This window comes from Chaetodon trifascialis, chromosome 10 (assembly GCF_039877785.1).
Source record: "Chaetodon trifascialis isolate fChaTrf1 chromosome 10, fChaTrf1.hap1, whole genome shotgun sequence".
NCBI classification, from domain to species: Eukaryota; Metazoa; Chordata; class Actinopteri; order Chaetodontiformes; family Chaetodontidae; genus Chaetodon; species Chaetodon trifascialis.
The window spans coordinates 27,124,217-27,134,849 of NC_092065.1; the positions used below are offsets into that span (position 1 = coordinate 27,124,217).

The 10,633-nt window shown below is 46.6% G+C and overlaps 1 protein-coding gene across 4 annotated transcripts in view; it reads right to left on the reverse strand.

Annotated features, from left to right (window-relative positions):
* The window catches only part of znf423 (zinc finger protein 423), a 163,046-nt gene extending 158,475 nt beyond the window's left edge, over positions 1-4,571 (reverse strand). For 3 of the 4 annotated variants that reach the window (XM_070973117.1, XM_070973115.1, XM_070973119.1), the window contains exon 1: positions 3,428-3,613. In XM_070973117.1, the coding sequence (XP_070829218.1) occupies positions 3,428-3,467 (40 nt within the window). In that variant the 5' untranslated portion in view covers positions 3,468-3,613. Of the gene's footprint in view, positions 1-3,427 lie in introns of all 4 variants that reach the window. The other variant, XM_070973118.1, reaches the window with a different exon arrangement.
* Between the last annotated feature and the right edge of the window lie 6,062 nt (positions 4,572-10,633).

Here is a 10,633-nt window from a genome sequence, read left to right on the forward strand (position 1 = left end):
TAATTGTAAATAAATTGCTTTTCTAACAATCCTGCATTGAAATATTTTCTTGTTTGAATTGTTGCATGTTAATAAAGTTGCAATCCTAAGGGCAGCTGTCGGCCTACAGTACAGCCTCAGCAGCCTTTACAGCCTGCACACAAACAGGACAAAATACCAAAATTTAAGAAGAAAGAAAGAGAAAAAAGAAACAGACGAGATTTACAGAAAATGACCATACTAGATGTCACACTGGGACTCTGTAAATAGGAAACTAAAGAAGAAAAAAAATCTCCCAGCAACACATTTCAAGTCATTTGGGTTTAACAGAAGGTAAAAGCAGTGAAATCCATCTGAATGTGAGGGTCAGAGGCAAGCGTATCCCCCTGTCCATGATCTCACTACTCAGGAAAACTGAACTGAAAACTGAAACAGGAATTTCATTTCCAAAAACAACAATCCTTTCCGGAGCCACTCTGAGTTAGTGTAAATCTAACGCAGGAGATGGATGAGAGGGGCATTTGTTATTATTTTGGCATGCCTGGCTGGCCAGTAAGCCCCTAAGCCAGCCAGCCAGTCAGAGTTGGGTGAGCAGGTGAAAGACAGAAGAACATGAAAACACAGATAATCCCCTGGCGATGCTCACCTCGTCCTGGCCTCCATTACTCCCTCCCCCCTGCCCACTCACCTGCTATGTGCCGCTGTGCTGCCCCCTAACACCCCTTCGCTCTCCCCCCTTTACCCTTCAACCCCTCCTTCTCCTCCATCTCTATCTCTTCCTCCTCCATGCCTCTCTCCATCTTCCCCCATTGCCAGGTCTTGCCAAGCTGTCTGTGGGGCAAGGTGTGGAGGGGAGATAGCAACACGCATGTACACACACAGATGCATGAGTACACAAACACCAAACCCATGGAGCCCACGCGAGCTAGAATACAAGGAGTGTGTTGCCTTTGCTGCACACACACACAGAGCGGTGGTCGTCCGCCTCAGCTTTGCTTCACTCTGCTTCGCTTGGCTGCCTGACTAAAGCTAAGCTGTGGTTATCCAGGCTGCTGAGACCAGGCGGCCTTAGTGACACACACACACGCACAGATACACAAAGTGCTCATGTACATGATGCATGCAAATACAAGAAGATGGATCTTGCAAGCAGAAGCATGAACACGCACACACACGAACAGAGCGATAGAGCAACGACAGAGCAGCAGCAGCAGATTCACGGTCCACAGCAGCAGATTTGTTCACTGACAAACTGCAGCGAGCATCAACAACACTACAGCAGGGGGCAATAACAACCACATTCAGCCACATCTCGCACATACTGATTAAGTGGAAATCAACTAGATATTCATGCAATACCACTCTGAAAAAATGCTGAAACAATGCACTGACTGCTTAATCGATTTACACAAAAAAATCTATCAGGGCTGTTCTAATATTTCATCCAACTACAGCTCATTACTGTACCTACACAGTAGCTTTGCTGTCATATGTAGATGTGTGCAATCAACACATTTACAATTTGTGGCTATTTGAACACCAGGTTTTATACTGTCAGAGAAAATGGAAAAAGATCAGAAACAGTGGCAGTATGAGATTGTGATCATGAGTCAGATTCTAACCTAAGATCACAAAAAAGATGAGCGTTAATCACTGATCAGCCACAACATTAAAACCACCTGCAGGTCGCCCTCATGCCACCGAAACCGCTCTGAGTCATCACGGCACGGACACAAGACTGCTGGGGGTGTGCTGTCGTATCTCCACCAATATCTTCACAGCAGATCTTTGAAGGTCCGGTTAGCTGTGAGGTGGGGCCTTCATGGATTCATACAGAGGACTGAGATTGGGGGAATCTGGAGGCCAAGTCAGTACCTTGAACTCTTCATCATACTTTTCAATCCATTCCTGAATGCTTTTTGCAGTGTGGCAGGGCGCATCATCCTGATGAACGAGGCCACTGCCAGCAGGAAATGCCATTGCCATAAAGGGGGGGGTACCTGGTCTGCAACTATGTTTAGGTAGGTGGCACATGTCAAAGTCCACGTCCACACAGATGCCAGGACCCAAGATTTCTCCGCACCACATTGCATTCTAACAAGACGACCAATGTTATTCACTTCACGTGTCAGTGGTTCAAATGTGGCTGATCGGTGTACATTCCTTCAAAATACGACTGGTTTAACTTCAGAAGCTGCAGGAGGGGCTGAAATCCGCCAATAAAAGTCATGCTGCTACTCAAACTAAACACCCAGTTTGAACCACTATCAGAAATCTGCTTGCTTCCCAGACAATCACAGAAAGGGAAAGCCTATATGATGGGGGAATTGGGGGAGGGGGTGGAAACCACATGGTCAGCCCGTCCCGTTACCCATCTGGGTCCCATAAAGGAAACATGGAGGCCAAGGCCACCACATGCCCTCATGCATGATGTCCACTCACCCATGCACTGCAATGAATACTGTCTTATGGTAATGGGGAAACTGGGGCTTCCCTCAGGAAATGTAATACTGCTTTTTAAACTAAAGAATTTTATGCTGTAAATTCAGAATTTTCTTTAGGAAGATTAAGGAAAATTAATCTGTAAATTCTATGGTTCGTCTTCGCATGTGCACAGGCTTGCCAGGTATATTTTTAAAGTAGAAACGGAGGCCTGAAAACCCCAAGAAACAGGAAATATTCACAGAACTATTCAAAAACACTAAGACTAAATACATTAATGTCCAGCAATGCCCTGCTCCTGCCTTAAGGTGTTGAAAATTTCAATGTTTGCAGAGAAAATTAGGATTTGAAATTCAATTTTAATCAGTATATTAGTGTGAAAAGAGTGATTACAGAGACACGTGATGTAAAACATTTGATTCGGGGTCAAACAGTCAAATGTACAACAACAAAGCAGCGGTGGGACGCAAGTAACACATCACAACATAGGAAGTGTCCAGGCCACACTGACATTTACACAAGTCAATTACAACAAGTTAATCCGAGAGCACAACACACTGTGAGAAAAACTGCAGCAGGCTGTGACAGTGTGGCAGCTAATTGACAACAATTAACCGAGTGGACCAGAGAAATGAAGCTGCCGCTCTCGGAATGCACATTTCTGATGATTATGTTACCATCTGAAACAATCAGCAGTCTAGTCAGCAAAATTTAAAAAAAGCAAAGAAAAGTAAAAGTGTACCCTTTATGTCACATTTTGATTTTAACATCCTTGTGACCAATTGCAAACAATTAGTGAGCCAACAGTAAAAGTTAGCTAATACACTGATGTTTAGTGTCGGAGCCAGAGATTTAGCTCTGCTGTAAAATAAGTGTCTGCATCCCTGAGGAGGAAGGACAGAATTAAATTTAGAGAGTTGGTCAAGGTTTCGGTTGCGTTTGCTTCTTCAGCCACTCCGGAGCGAAGTGTGCGTTCACATGAGGCTCAAAATAAACAGTTTCTTACCTTTAACGGATCGTGGTTTGGCCTGTTTTCGTCTCGACATCTCTGGTCTCGACCTGCTTTTTTTTATTTTCTTCTCTATTTGCTTTTGTTCCGCTCCGTGTTTTCAGCTAACCATGCAGGCGGACACGGTCGGGTTATCTTTCCCCCTCTTCCTTCACTTCGCTGCTGCTTTGTTGCTTCTTAGCCTGTTGCAATGCGGCAGCTTCGGTCTCAGAGTGGGAAACGGTCGTTAGTCCAGAGAGAGCAGAGCCACCGCGCCGGGAGTGACGCGGCTGGAAGCGCAGATTCCGCTGAAGCGTTTTCTGCCTCACCGTTCGCTCGGTCTCGCGCAACCTGTAGAATAAACGGCACAACTTCCCGTCGGTGTCCCCTTTCTCTTCGTTACAGCGCGGCGCAACACCTCGCTTTTTCGGTTCTTCTCTTTCAGCCGCACGCGTTTTGCCTTCTCCGGTGCAACCTGGGCGCTCGCGCTGCTCAGACTTTTTCCCAGCACAAGCGGACCGGGGCGCGAGCTGCCAGCCACACGCGCAGCAAACACCTGAGCAGGTCCCGCGCGGTATTGAGAGAAAGTGACAGGGACGCCGTCCAAGTGCGAGGTTGCGGTGCCACGACGGTACGTGACGATCCAGGTGATGAGAAGCGACCGACAATGTTCTGGGAAATTGCCTTCAAAATGAAACGTGGCTTCTTCTCCGCGCTCCTCGTATATTCGTTGTGGGTTTTTTTTAGTTTACTCTAAACTATTTCAGTCTGGTTTTTTCTCTTTTATCTCCAGGAAAGCGGCACCGACCCGAACCAACCAGCCTCCTGTGTTCCGTTCCGCTATTTTACGCTAAGCAGTGGTGGTGGTGTTCTGGTGGCATGGACATTGCGCTCTTCCCCTGCATCTCCACCTCGAGGGGAATACTGCTTTTACCACCCACGCTTTCTTTTTGTTAATATTTCTCAATGCCCTACCGGCGGTATGGATAGCAGCCTAATATTTCTACTAGTCTAACCCTTCGCTAGCCTCTGTCTCCCTGCTTTTTCTTTGTCCTGACTCTGGCTACCAGTCTCCCTCCTCCTCCTCTGCCTGCCTCTGCTGGCGGGGCTGCGGCGCAGACACACATAATAAAGCCAAGGCAGGCAGTGCTTGGCTGGAAATGTAGCCGCGTCCCAGCAGGGGGATGTGAGAGAAGGGTCCCGGCGGGGGAGCGCTCTGATCCCGCAGGGAGCAGCTCGGCACAGCCCGGGTTGGCTGAGGCAGAGAGGCAGGAGAGAGGCAGGTTGGGCTGACGAAGAGAGAGAGGGGAGGCAGAGGGGAGAGCTAGGCAACAGCGCCAAGCTGTGGCCGAGCGGCACAACTGCAACAGGGACTCTGAGAATACAGAGGGAGGAGACAGGGAAAATATGGACTTGGATTAAAGTTGGATGTGGAAGAGGCTCTAAATTTCAAAAGTTCAAAAAGTAAGTTTGACAAACAAAATGAGGGTTGCTGAACAGCACAAGTGATTGAATGAATGCCACCTCATGCAGAGGTAGGCATGAGTAGTTTGGAGCCCTGTTCAGCTGTGGGGAGCGGCGCTATCAGCCAGCAGCCAGCATCACTCCACGTCACTCTCAAGGCCCAGCAGCAACCACAGTGTTTGGTATTTGTATTAAATATTTGTGCTGCATTTAATAACATGCCTCTCTGTGTGTGGCTTCACGAGTTAGGCCAATTACAGGCAAGCTGAGACAGAAGTGTCATTTTAATTCATTTGTTTTTAGGCATAGGAAAATCATAATTTCCAAAACAACACAAATGGCAGTGAATGAAAACAGCACATTTTGAGTGGAGAGAGGAAACAACTTCATTCATTCATTTAACTGCCTCTGTGTATCTACAATTACAGTACGGTTAAAGGCACTCTTGATTTGAATCTTTAAATATTTAAAAATATTTTCATACCAGTAGTTGGGGGAAACACATTTCCTGGAATTTCCTTTTGCTAACTGCTTCAGGAAAATTCACCTAATATTTGTGCAGCTGTTGGACAGAAACATACAGTATAGTCATGCACATTGTAATTCCTTGATCACATAAAAGTTCCTAAATTGTCCTCTAATGAATGAGGTGTTCGTTGGTTGGAGCAAGTTGTGACACACACCTTCACCTAAATGAGTCTAAGTTTACCTTGTCATCAGCAGCTGCGGTCAGCTTGAATCACCATAAAAGCCTCAAAGTAGTGGTCACTTGTAATGTACCGTTAAGAAAGTAATGTTTTGTCCATAAGCAGCCATTCATGTTGCCTGCAAAAATGTAACTAAGTTGGTTTCAGTGTTTTGGTCAAAATTAGTTGATGTCTGGAAACATGAGCGAGAGTTGGTGGTGTTGTGGGCCAGTTCATACAAAGTCCCACCTCAGTCTCAATGCAGACACAAGTTCAAATCTAACGGTTTGCAGTAAGTAAGAGTAACACATTTTATATCTAGTGTTTTCATTCAAGAATTCAGAGGAATTATTCAAGGCAGGGATAGAAATAATAAAGCTGGCAGGAAACAAAGGCATAGATTTACTCTGTTATGTTACAATTTTCTTCACAGGATTTGTGTACAGTTTGGGAATGCCTTACACAGTTTCTTATTTCACTCATTTGCAGTGGATTTCTTTAGGACAGTGTCTCCCAGGATTAGTTTAAGCCTATTGAGTCAGGCTGAGCAGAACCTATCCGTGAAAAATGAACATTTTCCACACTTTTGATTGAGACCACATAAAATGTCTGTTTCTATCCAGTCATGGCCATACAAGAACATAGACCTCTGTGCTGCAGTGATGCAACATCCATTTAAAATCAGCTGAGGTGATTCCTTAAAAGGAAAAAAAAAAAATAACCTGTGTCCCCAATTGTCCCCAGTTGCCCTTGTCTGTGGGTATGGTTTTGGATGTGCCCCTCCAAGGAGGAGTATTTGCTCCCCATTTTTTTCTGGGAACTGTTTGCACATTGGAGGGCACTTCCTGTCACAGTGAAAATAAACCGTTTGACTTACTGTATAAACATAATTCAATTAGCCACAGTAGTCTGTACATGCATGTGTGTGTGTGTCTGTCTGTGTCTCCTCTTCAAAGCTCCTTTATGTCCAGTAAAGAAAAGCAGAACAATATAGAGCAGACAAAGAGGGAAAAAATGAAAATCACTGGACGCTTTGTTCTTCACACTCTACTCCAACTGAGCACTCTCTGACTGCAGCTGAGCTTTTCCATGTGCTCTCACTCTCTCACTCTGTCTCTGTCTCTACCCCCCCCCCCCCCCCCCCCTCGTTGTCATGGATAACTGGGCAACGTGGAGCTCCCTGTGCTGACCAGCAGGACCACAGATTGAGCCTGCCTGCCCCCCCACCCCACCCCATCCACCCATGGAGACAGAGCAGCCTTTAAGACTGACCCCCCACTGACTTTGGGAAGGTAGGGGGCTCTTGTCTCTGTGCCCTCCCCTTGCCCCTACCCACACACCCCTCTCCCTCTGCCTCACCCTCCAACCTTCACCTCTCCCTCCCCATGGAATGAGTACACGCCAGGAGACCCATGTGTGCATTTCTGTGTTTGGTGTGTGTGTGTGTGTGTGTGTGTGTGTGTGTGTGTGTGTGTGTGTGTGTGTGTGTGTGTGTGTGTGTGTGTGTGTGTGTGTGTGTGTGTGTGTGTGTGTGTGTGTGTGTGTGTGTGTTAACGTGCATTGCTCCCCCAGTGTGACTGCCACTGGCATGGAGGGGCAAGAGCCCTCGCACAGTGGTTGGTCCCCCCTCCACCCTGTCCCCCCTCCTCATTCTGCCGGTAAACACAAAGAGTGGGAAAAAAGCCCATATTACAAGCTCCTTAAGGGTCAAGGACAGGCCCCAGTCTGAATAGCTTCTAAAAGTCGTATTGTTGAATCACATAGCTAGTGATTACACCCTCTGTCATCTCTGCACGGATTTGGCTTCTTTATATACACAACAGAACATCAAGTATCAGCTACTGAATAGTTGGCCAGCAGACATTTAGTGGGAGTTGATACAGATGGGACATCGATGGAGTAAACCAAGGGAAGATGTAGAATTATAGCCCCAAAAATGGGGTTTTGGATTCAGGTATCAGGATCTGGGATGTTTAGTTTTGTTATTTTGTGTTTTATTTTGAAGGGTTTCCTCATGACTCCTGGGTTTACTTCCTGTGTTTTCCCACCTGTGTGATTGGCCTATTGCTTGCACCTGTGTCTGAATAGTCCACCCTAAGTGCTCCCTTGGTCTTTGTCAGTTTGTCCCTGGTACATGTGCAAGATGACGCTGTGCTAGGTGGCAGCCTGTTGCAGTAGTTCCGTCGTTTTCATTTGTTTTTTCTCATTTAGTGTGTTTTTTCCTTTTATTTTCATTTCTATTTCTTAATTGCGTTTTTGCTAACTGTGTCACGATGTTCGTTCTGGTGGCCTTTCTGGTGGCCTTTCTGTTACTTTTTACACTCTTTGTAACGGAGGGCCATACAGATGGGAGTGGGACAGACAGTGCAGCCTAATGGCCTTCACGCAGTCGTGATTGCATTCAGACATCCCAGACTGAAATGTGGAGGTACCCGGCTTCAGTTGTGTGTAGGCGGACAGAGACGTGTGAGCCACGTGGGGAGGACATCAACAGCCTGACAGGGTGTATCACATCAGTACATCAAATTCTGTGGACAGACCATACTGCCAACCCGGACAGTGCACTGCTTTCCCAACAGCAAGCCCTGGATCACCAGTGAACTGAAAAGTCTGCTGAACAAGAAGACACAAGCCTTCAGGTCAGGGGACAAAAAAGAACTGAGGAGTGTTCAACACGAGCTGAAGGAGAAGCTGAGGCAGAGTAGAGATGTCTACAGGAGGAAGCTGGAGGCCAAACTCCAGCAGAACAGAGTGAAGGATGTGTGGACAAGAATGAAGGAGATCACAGGGCTCATGGCAGAAGACAGACCAGCAGCTGGCAGCTTTGAGAAGGCCAATGAGCAAAACCACTTCTTCAACAGGTTTCGCTCCCAGCCAGGAGTGGCCCTACAGTCCCCCGCCCCTTCACACCTCACCACTATCAACAACAGTCTCCATAACTCCCTTCTGCCCAGGCTTTCTCCCTCCAACCCTCAACCCTCTCTGGTGATCCCTCCCTTGGACTCGACTCCCACATCCCTGATCACCCCCCAAAGCGCCCCCTCCACTAGCACCATCCCTTGCCTGACTGCGGGCCATGTAAGAAGACAGCTAGAGATGCTACACTTGGCCAAGGCTGCTGGCACTGACGGCATTAGTTCCAGAGTCCTGAGGACTTGTGCCAGCCAGTTGTCCATGATCCTGGGACACCTCTTCAACCTGAACCTGAGCCTGCAGAGAGTCCTGGTGCTGTGGAAGACATCGTGCGTGGTTCCTGTTCCAAAGAAGAAATCTCCATCTGGCCCCAACCACTACCGACCCATTGCCCTCACATCGCTCATGATGAAGGTGCTGGAGAGGCTGGTCCTGGCCCACGCAGGTGAAATCATCATTGGACCCTCTACAGTTCACCTACCAACCCCATCTGGGTGTGGACGACGCCATCTTACACCTGATGCAGCTTGCCCACTCCCACCTGGATTGTAGCGGCAGCACTGTGAGGATCACTTTCTTTGATTTCTCCAGTGCATTTAATACCATCCAGCCACTGCTCCTGGGTGAGAAGCTGCAAGTGATGGGAGTCGACGCACCCACAATCTCCTGGATTACTGACTACCTGACAGACAGACTGCAGTTTGTCTGACTGGGCAAGGCTGAGGGACCAGGTTTCTTCCAGTGGCTCTACTTCAGGCCCCAGCATAATATCCATTAGTCCTCCTTCAGTCCTAGCGCCAGGGTCAGTTAGCCAACAGCCTATTAGCTGCCTGTCAACTCCAGTGCCTGAATCAGCAGGGCCCCGGCCCCTGAGTCAGCTAGCCACCACCTTGTGGTAGTATCAAGAATGACACTGTGACAGGGAGCAAACCACATTGGTCTGATGTTTGCTGTCCGAGTTGTTTCTTAATTCACATGTTAATAGTTGGTCAGGGTCCTGAAGGTTGGCTGTAACCTTGATGGGAGGTATAACTGCCAATTTGATGTGTTTGCTGCATTTCCTTCTTTTACAGCGGGTGGCAGTGTGTGCAACATTTGCCGTAACATCTAGTGACGATAAGTCATTCATTCTAACAGCACCCACCAATAGAAAAAGAAGCAGAAGAAGAAGAAGAATATTTTCAGGTAGCAGAGAGACATGTAATCACCTTTGACCAAGTGTGCAGATTCTTCAGGTAGCAAGTAGACAGCAGGATTTTAACTTCTCTGGAAGGCTCAGTTTTTATTCTGCTCTTCACACGACTATTTACATCACGTTTCATCTGTACATGACAGCAGGCCTTTCAGCATGGCCACTCCAAACCAAGGTGAACCCTTCTGCCTTCAGGGTCAGACAGTACGTCAAACAAAACTTCATTTCAAACATACCCAACCTTTAACATCCCACATGTTAGCCTTTCTTTGCTAACAGGTGAAAAGAAGAACCTGGCAACACCATCTGCCACAAAGGTAACACATGCTTTCTGCAGCCATCCACAGGTCAGAAGTAGAGTTAGAAGTGATGAGAAAAGCTGTGCAGTTGGAATTGGGTATTTCAAACTGGGAGGAAATAGGGAAATACTGATAGTAAAAATAGAGATATTATTAAAAAATGCTTGTGATGTCAAGACAGTCTTGAGTAACTAATGCTGCAGTTGCTTTCAATGATTGGTAATACAATTTTTTTCTCTTCATAATTAAATCAACTATGTATTTCTTTATGACAAAATTCATTCTTTTTAAAATAGATTGTAGCCCTAATGAAGAATTACTTCCCAACATCCAGTTACAGCATACAAAAATGGATATTTGCTATAGTTTGAAACATCTAAATGCTATTGGTCATTTGAACTGTTTGCATGAACACACAGAGGAAATGTGCAAAAACTTGAGCCATTTGAGACAAGCATCAGGGTTCTGAAATACACAGTGATGCACAACCATTAAACCAACTGTAATGTCAGTGAAAGATAACCCATAATGACAACACAGTGCAGGATCTGGGTATCCTTAGCAGAAACATTACAAAAGAAGTCTGCCGCTGAATACAGATTCAGGGTCACTCACTCCTGAGACTGTACACTTACAATTATAATTAGTCATTTGGCAGACGGTTCAGGGG